General features: G+C 45.0%; 1 protein-coding gene across 1 annotated transcript in view; it reads left to right on the top strand.

Moving 5' to 3' along the window:
- The first annotated feature begins 353 nt into the window (after positions 1–353).
- LOC124788607 (uncharacterized protein ZC84.1-like) overlaps positions 354–17545 on the top strand; it is a 135170-nt gene continuing 117978 nt past the window's right edge. Inside the window, exon 1 of the mRNA XM_047255880.1 lies at positions 354–464. Coding sequence (XP_047111836.1) covers positions 377–464 — 88 coding nt within the window. The 5' untranslated portion in view covers positions 354–376. The remainder of the gene's footprint in view (positions 465–17545) is intronic.

Below are 17545 nucleotides of genomic sequence, written 5' to 3'. Positions count from 1 at the left end.
ATAGACGTCTTCTCGTGAAAACCGCAATAGATATGCCTGATAACGACTTTGAAAGCATTATTCATTATCCAACTGAAAGTTGAAAGTGCCTTGGAATGGATATTTAGCACGCCCTAGCACAATGCCCATGAGCTGTACGACTTTATTGCAGGGTATAGCGCCGAGGAGAAGTTGTCACCGCAAAGTGGGCGCACGCCAGCGGTCGGTGACTGCTGGTGGCAGACGGCCGGTGGCCGGCAGCTTGTGCTGCGCCCGCGGCAGGAAGTGGAGCAGCGGCGAGCACATGGACTGGCGGCGGCGGCGGTGGCGGCGCTAGCGGGCGCTGACGTCACAGCGTCGCGCCGCGGCGGCCGGCGGCGGCTGGCGCACTAGCGCGATGGGCCGGCGCGGACTCTGCCGGCTGCCGCTGCCGCTGCTGCTGCTGCTGCTGCCGCCGTTGCTTCTGGGCCGCGCCGCCTCGGCAGGTGAGCACTCGCCGGACTCTGCACCGGCCGGGAGACGACAACCTGCCACCGATCCGACCAACGTCGTCTGTTCACGCGCTGCTGTACGTCGGTGCGGCGTGCTCCGCGTCACGTTTGTTTTTTGTGTTCATCTGTGTCAGCTGGTTTCCTCGAAAGCGACATTACGCTCGGAGTGCCTCTTTCTTCGATTGGTTTTCTCCTCAGGGAGTACGAAGTGACCCCGAGCTCCACAGACAATGTTTCGGAGGTTGTTCGTCGATATTTTCTGATCATTTTAGCACAAGGCACCTGTCGTCTCCGGCGGTTCGTTACAGAGTTTCGCATTTCGTTTGATTTCTTACGCCCATTTACATTTGTATCTACGCTTTGATTCCGTGACGATGTTACAAAATTTCAGTATGATTCAGAAGACTAAATGTATCAATCTGAGGTAAGGGACCCTTGTCTGGAAACATTCTAGTCGAAAGTTCATAAGCGCAAATCGTTCTGATACTTCTAACAGTGAACTACATGTCCCGATACCATTGTTCCTACGATTGTAAGGTAGGAAACTTTCAAAGGTGGTAGCGTGGACAAAAAAAAAGAAAAAAAAGTCTAGTAAACATGGGCTCTCAAGAGCTACTAACACTCGTTCCTCTACGATACTGTAAAACACATTTATAGCGAACAAATGCTCGTAGGTCTTAAGGTGTCCATTTCAGAGTCGATATTTACTAGACTTTTTTTCCCTGTCTTATTCCGTACCACCACGTCTGACAGTTGCCTACGTTGCAGCCGCAGCAAAAACAGTACTGCTACATGTATTCCACCGTTACAGGTATCATAACGATTTCCGTTTATAACTGATTGGGTCGTCTCCCGAAGGGGTCTCTTAAATTAATACATCTACCCTTCGCCATCAATTCTGAAAGTTTGTAGCATCGTCACGGAAACACCCTCTTCATTTCACTGAAATTATCAGCACAAGAGTGTAAATGTCTAAGATACGTGTCATGTGTTTGTTAGGAAATAATTTTGTTCCATTCGCTGAGTTCTGCTACTGGCCCTCAAGCTTGCATTCTGCACTGCTTTGTTCCGTCCCAGGTTTGTTTTACGACAGCGTTCGACGTTATCAGTGATGCACAGCAGTATGGACAAGTGTGCTAATAAAGTGTTGGCGGATATACACCTCGTGTATGGGATCACGAAATGCAGGGAAAGACCGGCGCAGCAACGCTATGGTGTGCTGTTCCCGCAGTGACCTCACCAAAATCACAGCACAGAATCTGGATCCTTTCGTGTTGTATGCTCCCTGTGATTTTGTATTACAGGTATTTTCATTGTAGTGAAGATACTCTGGCGGAAACTACGGTAATTCGGTTAACAAACCGAATAAATCGTAAGTACGTTATCACTTTGCAACGAGATACTGAACGTCGTGGATCCCAAATTCGAAAATACTAAGCAAAAAGATTCCTGAAAAAATTTCCAATATTTTGTAGATAGTTGGTGTTTGTCCTGAATAAACAATTACTATGCTATTACTCCCACCTTTCCCTAAGAGATTTTCAGTGAAATTTAGAGTAACTGCTATTCCGCACCTGGTTTATGTGATTACAGCATTTGTTGCTCCATATCCGAACTGCTGCTTCCTCGCCATCAGTAACTTGTGCAGTAAGCAACGATGACAGGCTGTCACTGATCTTTCCTTGTCTGTGAAGTCATATATTTGCTTGCAATGATTGTATTAAGTAGCTTTACAATCAGTTTAGACAAAAACAAGAAAATTCGATATGAGAACCAGAAGATATACGACGTTTTTCGAACATACAAATTGTGTTAGCGGGATATCAGCCTACTATTTGCAGCTCCTACCTGAATTACGTTTTACCTGGTAATTATGAGCTATGACTTCTTCGCTTGGTTAACAGACGACAACCAAGTAACAAAGGAAGAATAGTTTGCAGTATAATGTTTTTCTTGTTTAACTAAGCTTCTGTCATTAATAAGACATTTTTCAGTTCTGTTTAGCACCCACTTAGAAAGTAGTTAAATGCTAAATGTAAAGCTTCCAGTACGTATATGTAGTGGAACATCATTTTCATTTCAGTTTTTACTAATAGTAATGCTTTCCCAGTATCCAGCATGCTACTGCCCATGACATTCTACATATGACGGTATTTCTCTTCTCCATTTACAGTTACGCTACATGGAACTCTATGATCACAGCTTGCCATTTCCAGATATGGCAAAGAATAAACCGTTGTCATTCAAGATAATTACCCTGTAGCTGTTAATTTTTTTGAGATTCCTGTAATATTCAAGAGTCATAAGTTTTCCCAACGCGTACCATCGACAGATTGGCTAAATAGCGTCTTCTCCAAATTTCCTTGACAAACGCCAATCTTAGGTTTGTTTAACTGCTTCGCTGATAGTGTAACACACAAGAAAGGAAACGATCAGTCTGGTATCTTTACGGAGCGGACGCCTGCGGAGAGGCCCGTGACATTTATTGCTCTGAATCAACGTTAGATCGAGATGGAAACGATCCCGAAAGCATTGCCCCTCACTCACCCAGCATCTCAGAATTATGAGCTCGCAAACAGAATCCTAATACTTCCACCTGTACGTGCTATTGATCTTGCAACAATCACGTCAGCAGTATACAGAGTGTTTGTTTTAACTCAATATCTCGAAAACGACGCATTTTACGAAAAAAAATATTCTAGGTGAAAAATTAATATTAGTAAATGAGACGTGTGTCTGTGCTACAACTGGCCACCTCCTAACCGCCCCTCCTACGTGAGTGGGATCAGTTTCGTATTTTAAATGGGAACTCCCATGTTTTCAATGCATATTCGGATTCTACGCCAAAAAATTCGTACTGTTTACTCAAACCATTGTTTTCCGTTCGTGGTAGATGGCACTGTAATCAACAAGTATCAAGTGTGACTGTTTTTGCGATTAAGAACCGACGCATTTCATTCTACAGTTCATTTAGAATGTAAATGTAAAAACTTTGTGCTCTAATGCTCGATAATGATGTTCAAACGTTACTTGAGTGTTGCAGATTTGATTGTAACCTTATGCTTAGCATTTTCAGTGTCTGATTAGAAACTACGTTTAGCGTGATCCAGGAACAACGATGTGGATGTAATAGTTTTCTGTTCTCATCTGGATGCTTGGTATCAGCGAATCACTTTGCCTCTCACCATCGCGGTACTTGATTTCGGCGAGTATTCATGGTAGGTGTGCCTGTCGCTATCACGTCGTGGACATTTTACCTTACTACAATGGTTGTGGTTTGTACTCCCCCGGTAGCTGCGTAGCGGCCAGCGCAAGAGTTACAGCGGTTGAATGGAAATACACACCGAAATCAGACAATCTGAAGCCGGATTTCGATGACAGCCACCGAAATAGAGCATTCCGATGATTTGGGAACTCACCATAATCAACCCTGTAGGAAACAGAAGACTACGTTACCATACAAGTAGCGTATATATATGCCACAAATTTCAATGTGTAGTCATATTGCCTGTGTTGTACAGTCACATTTTCAACAGTCTGTAACGCTTGAACATCAGCTGCACCCAACAGAACACAAAGCTTTACATTTACATCGTAAATTAAACATAGAATCAAATTAATCGGTTCTTATTTGCAAAAACAGGATCACCTATTATTTGTCGATCACAGCAGCATCTGACACGAATGGGAAACAATGGTTTGAGTACTCTGTAAGTACCTTTTTGGCGTAGAATCCGGATACTGAATAAAAATTGAGAGTTATCACATTTGAAAATACGAAGTTGGCCCCGCCCTCTAAGAGCTATGGGACTTAACATCTGAGGTCATCAGTCCCCTAGACTTAGAACCACTTAAACCTAACTAACCCGAGGACATCACAGACATCCATGTCAGAGGCAGGATTCGAACCTGCGACCGTAGCAGCAGCGCGGTTCCGGACTGAAGCGCCAAGAACCGCTCGCCCACAGCGGCTGGCCACGCAGGAGGAGTGGAAGGAAGATGTCAACTGTAAAACAGACAGATGTCCCTTTTACTAACATTAAGTTTTCACCTATAATATTTTTTTCGTACGTTTTCGAGACATCTAGTTGTCTCAAGTTAAAACAAACACCTTGTACGAGAGGTGGGGCCTGAACGCGAACGGTAACGTATCAGAGATTTGGTGTTGCACAACGTGTGATTTTCTCCCTTCCATGGATAAAAAACATGCCGGCAGTGTTGTCGGAGGAAACCTGTTTCTTGAATTGTGAAAGCAGCTCGTGTTCTTATGCGTAATGACTTCCGCTTGGCCCTGTGATAGCTTCTTAATTATGCCTATAATCATGACCCGGTCCAGCAAGCCGTGAACGCCAACGACCCTGTTTTGTTCTATAAACATCACGTTGCTTTGCTATCCTCTTGCAGTGGACGACGTCTGTTTCATGCTTTTGGTTGTCTCGTTAAAAAATATATATATATATATATCTTTTCAGAGTTACAAATAGAAGTTAGCATTAAGAAAGTTCAGCTCTTCAGACAAAACTTCTGTCACGCACTGCTGGACGACGGTGAATGAGCTGATTATTTTGCTTACTTTCTTGTTCTGATAAGTACATCAATAGATCTGCGTCTTTGAGCAGTTATGAAGAGATGAACGTGTTATTTGTATGGTCTATCTCCTATTGTGTTTTTGTCAGACGTACTAATGGAAAAGTTGCACTAGATGCTACATCTGATAACTACTGTTTGATTTACGGTTGCCCACGAACAGACACTAGATGTTTTTCAGTGGTATTTTTTGTAATTCTAAGACCGTAAAACTCGAACTATTAGGAGTTACGTATGAGGTGAGAGTGCGTTTTGAAGACAGTAACAGCTGCTAGAGACTTAGCTTTTATTCTATCCCATCACACACTGTGTGATTTACTGACAGCGGATTATAAATGTGAAGAACGTTCTTTGCTGTCAGAAAGATTCCCACTTCTGAAAAATATGATCTCTAATAGGCGACTGTGAGGGTACGCGGGAGGTACTGTCATTCTTCGCAGTAAATATTAATTTCGATGTCTACGTGCCTTACATGTTCAAACTGTGAAAATTATTCCTTCAGTTTACAAAGCAACATGTTTTTGTTGTTACGTAATTTATCTCAGAATCCTCTTACGTGATTTCCCAGTTTAATTCGTTGTCGCTATATGGTTCCGTATCAGCGACCTTTGAATTTTTCGCAGGATGAAATATCAGAATCCCTGCATTCTTATTTGGACGAAAGTGTCTAAGTATGTTATTTGGCGCAAAGTGAAGATTCTGTTCTTTTTTTTTTTTTTACACGTCAAACGCACTTAAAATAATTGAAACAAAAAAAACAGAGAGGAGGTGTGTGTGTTTGTGTGTGTGTGTGTGTGTGTGTGTGTGTGTGTTACTTTACTGTAAGGGCTACTTTTCTCGTGTAGTTCTGATTCAAGTTCCCTAGGCGTATAACTGCCAGTGAACGGTCAATAGGAAATACACCCAAAATATGTAAGTGTAAGACGGGATAGTAAAATGAAGATCACTTTTGGAGTTGATAGGCAGAAGATGTGAAAAAACAACAAAAACTTCAAACGTTTTCTATAGTGGCATTGTTTTCGACAAGTCTCTTACAGAAAATACCTGTCGAAAAGAAAACAGGGGTCTTTCTTTTTATTATTGTTTTCAGTCGTCGTAGCTTGGAGTTTTTTTAGTGTAGCTTAGTGCCACAGTCGCGTAGGTTTGAATATACAAACACCACCACTGGTACTCGTATTTGCTTGCCTGCCAGCGCTCAGTGAATTGGCGCCTGTGACAGCATCATTGTTTTCTAGTGGAACCCATTTGTGCTTTTAACGTGTTTGATAGTGCAAATTCAATGCTCAAATATGAAGGTCATTCCATAAGTCAAGGTCTATCGTGCGAACGTGTGGCATCACCGTAATCGCAGTACCCACATTCGAAAGTCCGCGGCAAACATTACCGAAGTCAAGAGACAGACTGCGACCGCATGCGAGGTACCAGCGCCTGTAATGTTCAGTGTGAGGTTGGCCATGGTACGAGACGCACTCTCCTGCGCCCACCCTATTCACCGAACCGCAACCCATGCGGTTTCGACCTCATACCACAAACGAGGATACTATTGCATGGGAAGCGCTTTGCAGACAGGTTGAATGTCCTCATGGCAGTTCGGTGACAAGTTCTACATACTGATTGCAATGCCAATGGCTCTCAACGCCTTGCCCATCATTGGCAACGCGGTCAGTATGCACTGGGTGACTATTCTGGAGCACAGTAGTTGTTTTTGTGTTTCATTTCATCCTTTACTGTCCTCTTGTACTGCATTGCTATTTTATGTTGGCATTCAGATACACACTGCCATACCGGTTCAGTGCCAATCGTGGAATTCTCACTGTGTCGCATTATCTCAGTATCGCAAAATATATCATAGTTGCCATGACTTATGGAATGACCAATTGTTTCCATTCGTATCTTAATGGTAGGATGGACAAAGAGTGTGCCTGCTGAGTGCGGACGCAGGAGAAGCTGGCCGCAGTTTGGGAACAGCTGAAAACGCTGTTGATTATGGTCAGCCGTCTGCAGACTGCTGCCTCGGGGTGCAGCGGCGGCGAGGAAACTAACGGGTCGCATGGGACACCTCAGTTGTCATTTCTGTTGCCCACGCACTCTGCTGCCGAGGCACCTTCCAATATATCCGACACGGGATAACCTCTCCCACCTCAGTGTGAGTTGCACGTTGCAACGCATTCGCATCGCTCGAGGCGGAGCGCCGGCGGCTGCCTGGCCTCGCCAGTTCACCCTGTGAGTGGGAAAGTGATCGCTCCTTCAGCAGGATTCGAGCAAGCACAAGGAGGAAAGGGTTTGCTAGTTATCGGGAGACTCAATCTGATTCGCGTTATACACCCCCTCTGCGAAATAGCGTCCAGGGCTGGAAAGAAGTCCAAAGTGCGCCCGGTAACTCTGCCGGGGGAGGGCGCCTCATCCGAGATTTGGAGAAGGACCACCCTGCGGCTAGCGAGGGTGCACGGTGCAGTCACCTGTAAATTGTGTCTCGTGTCGGTACCAATGACGACTGTCGCTTGAGCTCTGAGACCATCCTCAGTTCGTACAGACAGCTGGCAGCTAAAGACTGCTTCCCTTGCCAGAGTGTCCAAGCAGAGCTTAAAATTTGCTGTATCGTATCCAGAATTCCTCGGGGTCCTTTGTTTTGGAGCAGAACAGATGGTCTCAACCAGAGGCTCTATCGATTCTTTGATGCTGTTGGCTGCAGATTTTTGGACCTGATACGGCAGGGGTGCACTACACAGAGGATGCAGCTACTTGGGTACCGCAGTAGAATATTTGCACAGGTTATTCAGAGGTTTTTTGCGCTCAGCCATAGTTTGAGGCCCTCTTACGAATGCACGTCAGTCGGTAGGTAGACAGTAAAATTAGATTTCAAAGAAAGTAAAACCATAAAAACACTTCGAATGTCAAAATTTTAACAGTAAAATGCCAAATTATTCGTAACGAAGTCCCTTAATTTACGGCTTTCCAGAATAGCTATCATGCGCAAATTGTGGTCGTACTGAGAGCTGCATAAAACCGGAAGTAGAAAACTCCGAAGTACTTAACAGGGCATAGAATGTATATCGTGATGACATGTCTGACGTCACAGGAGGGGGTGTCTTAATTGTAATCGACAAAAATATTATGTCTGCCGAGATGGAAATTGAGTTTGATTGACAAGTTATCTGGAAGCGAGTAGGCGTCTAGTTGATCTCAAGTTAATCATCGGATATTTCTACCCTCCGCCAGTTACCGCCGTAACAGTCGTAGACTCATTCAAAGAAAATCTACGCTCAGTAGCACAGAAGAACCGCACCCATTCAGTATTAGTTGTAGTCGACTTTAACCTCCCGTGTATAGCCTGGGACGTCTATGAGTTCACTCACTGTGAGGTAGTTCTGAAGACTTTTCCGAAAGCTGTCTTGAGCAGAAAGTTCGACAACCCACAATGGAAGTATTTTAGACCTGGTCTAATCTTATCGGAAGTGTCAGCGTAGAGACAGCAATTTGTCATAATGATGTCATCATGACGAGGACGGTTACTAAAGTTAACAAAGCCATCAAGAAGGCTATGAGAGTTTTGGTGCTGGAAAGAGGATATAAGCAATTGTTACCACCCTACGTAGACAGTGAATGGACGTTGAGGAATTATGGAAGAAGTTTAAACTGATTGGAAATCGTGCTCTGGAGAAGTATGTGACGAGTAAGTGGATTAAGGACGGAAAAGACACATCTTGGTTTAATAACAAACTTCGAAAAAATCCGAAGAAACAGAGATTGTTTGGAGCATGTATGCAGATGTAGATGTACGGGTGAGGTGACTGCAAAGCCTTTCAAACAGATTTTGTATTACTGCACTGGCATTGAAGAAGATCCACCTTCAAAACTCTGACTGGCCGTTATGATTTGGGCTTCCCGTAATTCAATAACTCAATGTAGACGACTGCCGGGTTGGTTCCGTTGGGGATAACACAGCTGATTTCCTTCCCTATCCTTGAAGTAGTTTAGAGTGAAATAGAACTTTTATTCAGTGCCAGGTCTCCGTAGACATTCTGAAAGCACCTTTGAGTATCTGCGATGCTCTGATTTTCCGACAAAAGAAACTCAGTGACAGCTCTCAGCCTGGAAAACACATCCATCACAGACCCTATTTTGAAGGCTAAAATACAGCGCTGCCACCTATCGGACTTCGTAAAACTGTAGGAGCTGAAGCGGGAATATTTCACGACGTTCCACAACAAATTCCGCATTTTTTCAGCAGATATTGGCCAAGGAAAAAAGTATTACATTACTTATTGGACGTTCCTCGTACTTGACAATTAGAGTTGAGAAATTAAATGTGTTTTAGAGCCTGGTTAGACCACAACAACCTGCTCCAGCTCTTGGTCGCAGGTGTACACTAGATAGTAGTAATAAAACAACGCTTAACTCAATAGCGCGTAATAGTAGTTTGATGTAACAGTTGCTCCACTGAGGCTGTTAGTGCACGCTTGCGACTCTCTGCTACTAGTCTGGTACTACAGGTATGTGGTCCGTATAATTAATTGTCTATAGAATATAGTTTTATTTGTAATTTAATTTCCTAGTAGTTTACTGTTTCCCTCTTTTAAAAACAGAGTAGCTGATGATGACGTGGTAATAAGTTGAAACCGCTAATAATACAATATGTGAAGCTAGAGGCTGAAACATGTAATTCAAAAGCTTTACAAGATGGTCTTTGTATTTTCCATAGGCAGTCTTTATAAGATTTTCATTAAATTTTCTCATGCTGAGAAATTAGAAGGAGCGACCTATTTCTCACGATAAAACCTTTCAAAAGCCAATATCGTATAAATGTTTCTCTCTTTACAAACAACCTTTTGCGACAGACATTGCTGTCACCTCCAGCTCTTCAAAAATTTATGATACAAAATGTGTTTATTTTGAGTTAGAACTCACACCAAGCTTCACGCAGATAAAATGTCTACATCTACATGAGAACTTGACTTGGGGTCCAACTGAAAATGAACAGTTTCGTAAGAAATTTTTGCAGACCTGAAGATGACAGCAAAGTTTGTCGAAACCGGTTGTTTGTAAACATATCTATGGATTGTTGTCTTCAGAATTTTTACAGTCCATAAAACTTGCTTTCACTGAAGTCTCCGAAGATACCACGGTCACACAAATGAGTATCAGAATTGCAATACTGGCAAGTATACAAGCTGTCGAAACATATCAAACTTCAGCTCCTCATGGTGGTAAGAAGGTGAATGGCGTCAGACAATTCCGTTGGCGAGAGCTGCCGCCCTTCGTTCCGACCATTTGTGTGCGAGTTGCCACTCCGTGCACTATGCGCACAGAACGCTAGCTAGCTGGCCACTTGCCGGACGGCGCGCGCCCCGCTTTTCTGTGGGACACGGACAGGACGTGGACATGGTCCGCGATGCCAAAAGCGGCCGATAAGGCGGCCGCCGTGACCTCAGCGGCTGAGTCAGGGGCGCCCGCCGGCCTGGCTTTCCATTCAGTCGCTCCACGCGCCGCGCCGCCTGCCGGAAGGCGACGCAACTCTGTAGTACCGACCTCTGTGGCCGCAGCGAACAGCGATAGTGACGGAATATAATGTCTGTGCCACTTTTTTGAGAGGTTCCCCAGTATTCTGATTGGTGTGGCACGGCCCCTCAAGGCTAATCTCTTCCTCTCAGACTAGAGCTTCGTGCGGCGCTCTCAATTCAACTACTTTGCAAAACTTGTGGACGAGAGAGATAAAGCATGGTAAGATATTAACTGCTCAGTGGAAATAAATGAAAGTGCGGAACCATATTGCCTGAGGTCTCCCATTCGTCCACAGAAAGTTGGACGTCACACGACGTGAGGTCAGCGTGACTCCAGCGCAAAATGGGGCTAGACCTGCAACAGGAAGCAGCTGAGGGAACGGAAAAAGTGTATGCCATTCAGCGAGCAGTTACGTCGCAAATGTGGTAGTTTTCCTAATTACAACATAGCCTGGAGAAAACATTTGGATGACTTCGCACGGTGAGCCTTTCGGACCAGCCCAGTTTCGAGTCTGTGTCCAGAGTCTGGTGAACGACCACTCTAGATTTGGCGACATATCGTTTTGGGTCGACGCGTTGAAAATCTCAGCGCCACGTCAGTCATTGAGATTTCTTTCAGGGGTCCAGCCCACCTCTGAATGGCTGATCAGGAATCGGCTCCATGTGACCAAGCCATTTGGAATACGTGCTACAGACTGTCTCAAAGTTCTGGACCTGTCAGACATCAAAGTTACAAGAAAACTTATACTCCAGATTTTGTTTTTACAACTTTGTTTTCGTCCATTTTAAGTATGTACCACAGTTTTATCGTTGTTTATACAGCTGGATCCGAGCAAGAGAATGTCCTCGGTTGTTCTTCTTTTTTCCCTGATAGTTTTTAAAGTGCATCTTCCGGAACAATTTACAAATTATGATGCGGAATTACATGGCATTCTAATTTCACTGGAGAGGGTTTACAGACATCACCGTACAAAGTTTCTTGTCCGTTTCGAGTCGCTTTGTGCCCTGCAAGCACTTCGCCAAATATATCCAGTAGACCTGCTGATTCAGCTCATCCACGACTCCTTACAGCGCCTCCAACACCATGGAGAGGAGATGATCTTTTGCTGGGTACCAGGCCCCATTGGGATACAAGGTAACGACATGGACGACAAAGCCGCCAAGGAAACATGTTGGGATGGTGATGTCCATCAATGACCCATCCCGTTGCTCGCCATCATCTCATTTTCTGACAGACGCATGATGCGTCAGTGGGAGACTGAATGGTTGCAGATGACAGAAAACAAACTGCGGTCGCTCAAATCGAACACAGAGGCATGGCGGATTTAATGTCAGCATCAGCGCTGGAAAAAGGTTCTGCTTTCCAGACTGCGCATTGGGTGTAGCCCTTTAACACAAGGCTACCTCCTCCGGCGGGAGGATCCACCACTCTGTGAAGTTTGTGGCGTGCCACTCTCAGTTCAGCATATTTTGGCAATGTGCGTGCTATATACTGATATTAGGGCAGCCCTCAGTCTCGATGGAGATAGTGATTGCACTGTTACAAGGGTGGTCAAATTTTGTGAACTGTCAGGCCTCGCCCCTAAATTGATGGGGAAGGGAGGCAGACTTTAATACATTACAAACTGTTCCGCATGTGGGGACAGCCTTCGTCCGTCCGGTCCCCCCCCCTCCCCCCCCCCCTGAGATTAGCTTGCTGACTTTTCGTCAGGGCGCTGAAGACCATGTTGTCGAGCGCCCCTCGCTTCAAATAATCATCGTCATTATCATGATGATGATTATCATCATCATCATCATCATCACCACTTCACACGGTGAAGAACCACCGAGAAGCTGGAAGAGGGACGATGCGGATGCCATTTAACAGAACTGCAAGGCACAAAGTACCCCACTGCACAGTGGACGACGATTGCATGGGGGAGGTCTCTTTGCTCGATGACCACAACGCTGTGCTCCGTTAACACCCGCACATCGGCGCCATCGTTTGCAGTGGTGCCAAGAGCATAGGGACTGGAGCAACTCAATGTGGGGTTGCGTGCTCTTCTTGGATGAAAGCAGATTCGGTCTAAGTGGTGATTCTGGACGAACCATCATATGAGGAGGGATAGGAGTATGTAATGCACCTAGGAACATGATCGTTCCGGTTGTCCAGGTGTTGTGGTGTCGGAAAGCATAGCGTTTCATAGGTGTACTGACCTCGAAATGTCTGAACACGCTACATACAGGAGTCTGTTTCGTGCCGTCCTATGGCGTGATAGTAGAGCTGGAAAGCATACACATCCTTTGCTGCTGCGAATCATGTTCAGATGTCGTCGAATGGTTTTGAACAGTCCCTAGTGGTTCCACTGCGTATACCAGAACAAACATTGTCGCCGCACCGCACTCCAATCACGTACAATAGGGTTGCAGGCCCACGATGTCCTCATAGATGGATTCAGTCGTCTGGATGGTGTCAGCAGAGTCAGAGATTGCTAAGAACGTCGTCCTGCTGCTCATCGCATTGCAAACTGTCGTTTTCGACCGCGAAACATCAGGGAATCAAGGGAAAGTGTGTTTTCCTTGACGTCATTTATGTTCATGTCAACCCCTGAGACCTTTTCGTGTCCGCACTGAGCGACAGCGTGTCTGAAACGTTTTTCTCGGGTGCCCAGAAGAAAACCGTGTGATTTCAACGCTGGACGTCGTGGTTCTGACCTCCATCGCAGAGACGTCAAGAGAATGAGTGAGATATTGGTAAGGGGGGTGGGGAAGGAGAGGTGTGAGGAGCTCCCCTTCGTGAGACTCGTCCACGGTGGCGTAGGGTAGAGTTTTGTTGAAATTTGGTGCCAATGTGACATCATTAAGTCACCATACACCTCACGTGAACTTCTGAGCTGTGGCCTTTCTTCCGCAGTGTCGACACCTTGCTGTTTGAAGCGTTACCGAGTTCGAGGGCGACGACAAGGGGCCCCACGCGTTTGCCCCGTTAGAGAGTAAGCTACAGAGGTAACCTGTAGGCACCTTTAAGCCAAATTTCAAACTTCTGCGTCGCAACGGGAGACGATTATGTGCTTTCGAAAAAGTGACCCTTAAATTGTTTCGCACAGAATACATACTAATGTTTGTGTGCTGACAATAAAGAATCGAGTAATAAAGTGAAGCACGACTGTGGAAATCCACGGATTTGATTTTTTGCGATCTACAATATTGTTACAGAATATCAGGCAGACAGATCCTGCGGTATCTAATTTTTGAACTACACTGAAGCGCCAAAGAAACTGGTATAGGCATGCATACTAAAATTCAGTGATATGTAAACAGGCGGAATTCCCCGCTGGGGTCGGCAACGACTATATAAGACATAAAGTGTCTGGCGCAGTTCTTAGATCGCTGCTGTAAGAGAGGTTATCAAGATTCAAGTGAGTTTGTACGTGATGTTATAGTCCATTCACGAGCTATGGAACACAGTATCTTCGAGGGACCGATGAAGTGGGGATTTTCCCGTACTGCTATTTCAAGAGTGTACCGCGAATATCAGGAATCCGGCAAAACATCAAATCTCCGACATCACTGCGGCCGGAAAAAGATCCTGCAAGAACGGGATCAACGACGGCTGAAGAGAATCGTTCCACATGACAGAAGTGCAACCCTTGCGCAAATTGTTGCATATCTTAATGCAGGGCCATCAACAAGTTTCTGCGTGCAAACCATTCAACGAAACATCATCGATATGGGCTTTCGGAGCCGGAGGCCCATTCGTGCACCTTTGATGACTGCCCGACACAAACCTTTATGCCTCGCCTGGGCCCGTCAATACCGATATTGGACTGTTGATGACTGGAAACACGTTGCCTTGTCAGATGAGTCTCGTTTCAAATTGTGTTGAGCGGATGAACGTGTACTGGTATAGAGACAACCTCATGAATCCACAGACCCTGCATGTCAGCAGGGAACTGTTCAAGCTGTTGAAGGCTCTGTAATGTTGTGGGGCGTGTGCAGTTGGAGTGATATGGGATCCCTGACACGACTCTGATAGGTGACACGTACGTAAGCGTCCTGTCTGATTACCTGCATCCATTCATGCCCATTGTGCATTCCAACGGACGTGAACAATTCCGGCAGGGCAATACGAAATCCCACACGCCCAGAATTGCTACAGAGCAGCTCCAGTAACATTCTTCTGAATTTAAACACTTCTTCTGGCCAACAGACTCCCCAGATATGAACATTATTGAGCATATCTGGGATGCCTTGCAACGTGCTGTTCAGACGAGATCTCACGGATTTATGGACAGCCCTGCAGGATTCACGGTGTCACTTCGCTCCAGCACTACTTCAGACATTAGTCGAGTCCACGCCACGTCTCGTTGCGTCACTTCTGCGTGCTCGCGGGGTCTACACAATATTAGGCAGGAGTACCAGTTTCTTTGGCTCTTCAGTGTAGAAGCTCTTGAGGAGGACAAACGCTTTCTTTAATTTTAATTCTTATACTTATTTTCCTTAAAAGAACGTACATAAAGCACTTTACAAGAAATTAATTGATGATGCACTCAGTGAAACTGAAAATTATCTATTTAAATTCTCAGTACGATTTTCTAAAATTAGCGCTCATCTCCTCAGTACGAAACGATATTTTAGATTGGGAAACCAAGTTTTTTCCGAACTTATCAGCGTCGCAGCTCATCTCGATGTCGGCATATTTTCGCGTAATGAAAGTGTTCACCCTCAGTCCACAAGCAGGTGGTTACAGCCAGAAGTTTACACAATCCGCTTTTAACCTGCTCATGCTTCTCTGTTAGCTAGGCAGGCAGGGTGTCGCACGGTATCAGCAGAACGGGCAGGCTTGCTTAACTCCCAAACAAGCCAAGCTATGCACAACCCAAACAAGTTAAAGCAATCTTGCTTGCCCACGTCTCCGTGTTACCCTACGTGGCAGTTTATTCTGTACGCCATCATTGTAGCCGTTTTATGAGTAGGTGCCCTAAGTTGATGAAAAGTCTTTTTTACACGAATATCACAACACGAGGCTCAATGAAATATACAGGGTTATTACAAATGATTGAAGCGATTTCACAGCTCTACAATAACTTTATTATTTGAGATATTTTCACAATGCTTTGCACACACATACAAAAACTCAAAAAGTTTTTTTAGGCATTCACAAATGTTCGATATGTGCCCCTTTAGTGATTCGGCAGACATCAAGCCGATAATCAAGTTCCTCCCACACTCGGCGCAGCATGTCCCCCTCAATGAGTTCGAAAGCATCGTTGATGCGAGCTCGCAGTTCTGGCACGTTTCTTGGTAGAGGAGGTTTAAGCACTCAATCTTTCACATAACCCCACAGAAAGAAATCGCATGGGGTTAAGTCGGGAGAGCGTGGAGGCCATGACATGAATTGCTGATCATGATCTCCACCACGACCGATCCATCGGTTTTCCAATCTCCTGTTTAAGAAATGCCGAACATCATGATGGAAGTGCGGTGGAGCACCATCCTGTGGTACGTTTAGCTCCCTGCTTGCTTTATTCGTCGACTTCCGTGGGCTACGCGTGAAACTTGCCCGCACACGTTCAACCGCGCGCTCGCTCACTGCAGGCCGACCCGCTGATTTCCCCTTACAGAGGCATCCAAAAGCTTTAAACTGCGCATACCATCGCCGAATGGAGTTAGCAGTTGGTGGATCTTTGTTGAACTTCGTCCTGAAGCGTCGTTGCACTGTTATGACTGACTGATGTGAGTGCATTTCAACCCGACATACGCTTTCTCGGCTCCTGTCGCCATTTTGTCTCACTGCACTTTCGAGCGCTCTGGCGGCAGAAACCTGAAGTGCGGCTTCAGCCGAACAAAACTTTATGAGTTTTTCTACGTATCTGTAGTGTGTCGTGACCAAATGTCAATGAATGGAGCTACAGTGAATTTATGTAATCGCTTCAATCTTTTGTAATAGGCCTGTATATTCATTTTGGTCATTCTAGACCAGGAACTTGTGAATTTTATTTGTCCTTTTTTTCCTTTTCGGCGTATTTCGGGATTATTTACTTATTCGGTGTGAACGGTTTTCTCGGAAACTTCGCGTACTTTCCACTAGTACTGGCTGTTTTCAAAACGAACCATCATCAGGTCACGTCTAATACATGTTTTCTGCAGTGAGCAGAACCATCACTGAAAGTCGAAATCTTTTGAATCTAAGAACCTCAAGATGTGCATTATACTGCACTAGCCGGTTTCTGTAAATTTAGTGTGTTTCAGCCAAATATGACCACAGCTATACAAATTGTGGTTACTTTTTCCAGAACGTGTATTGCGGGTTCACTGAATTCGTTCTAAGTGGCCAAAATAGTTCATTCTAAATTACCCAAATGCATTGTAACAAACACGAAGCTCGTTTTTTGGTTTACATTACTCTAAAAAGTACACGTGTGTGGGCAAACAGCAGCGATCGGTCGGTGATCGGTGGTTATATAAAAATCCCACTCAATCTGATGGACTGCATCGATTCGTGCGTGTAATGTGGCTATCTGGTCTGTAAGCAGAGATATCTGTCAGTAGGACTGCGTCTCTTTTCTTTATTTAGTAAGCGTATTTGTGCAGTTTTGTTTTGTTTCGTTTCACTTTGCCCACTTTGAGTAAGAACATAGGATTTATAGTTGTCAGGTACCACGAACCAATCTGAGATGTGAATTAGAGACCGAAGTTGCCATTTATATTAAGAAAGTGTACGAAATTCATCCTCCGATTTTGCAGTGACTAGCATTTTGAAGTTTGTGCTGTAGAACTGGAGTTGAGCTGAGTTGTTTAGGGGAAGAGACCAAACAGCGAAGTCATCGGTCTCATCGGATTATGGAAGGACGGGAAAGGAAGTCGGCCGTGCCCTTTCAAAGGAAGCAGCCCAGCAATTGCCTGGAGCGATTTTAGGGAAATCACGGAAAACCTAAATCAGGATGGCCGGACGCAGGATTGAACCGTCGTCCTCCCGAATGCGAGTCCAGTGTGCTAATCACTGCG

Source organism: Schistocerca piceifrons, chromosome 1, assembly GCF_021461385.2.
Source record: "Schistocerca piceifrons isolate TAMUIC-IGC-003096 chromosome 1, iqSchPice1.1, whole genome shotgun sequence".
NCBI classification, from domain to species: Eukaryota; Metazoa; Arthropoda; class Insecta; order Orthoptera; family Acrididae; genus Schistocerca; species Schistocerca piceifrons.
Note: the sequence above shows the minus strand (reverse complement) of the source record. Positions and strands in the feature narration are given on the sequence as shown.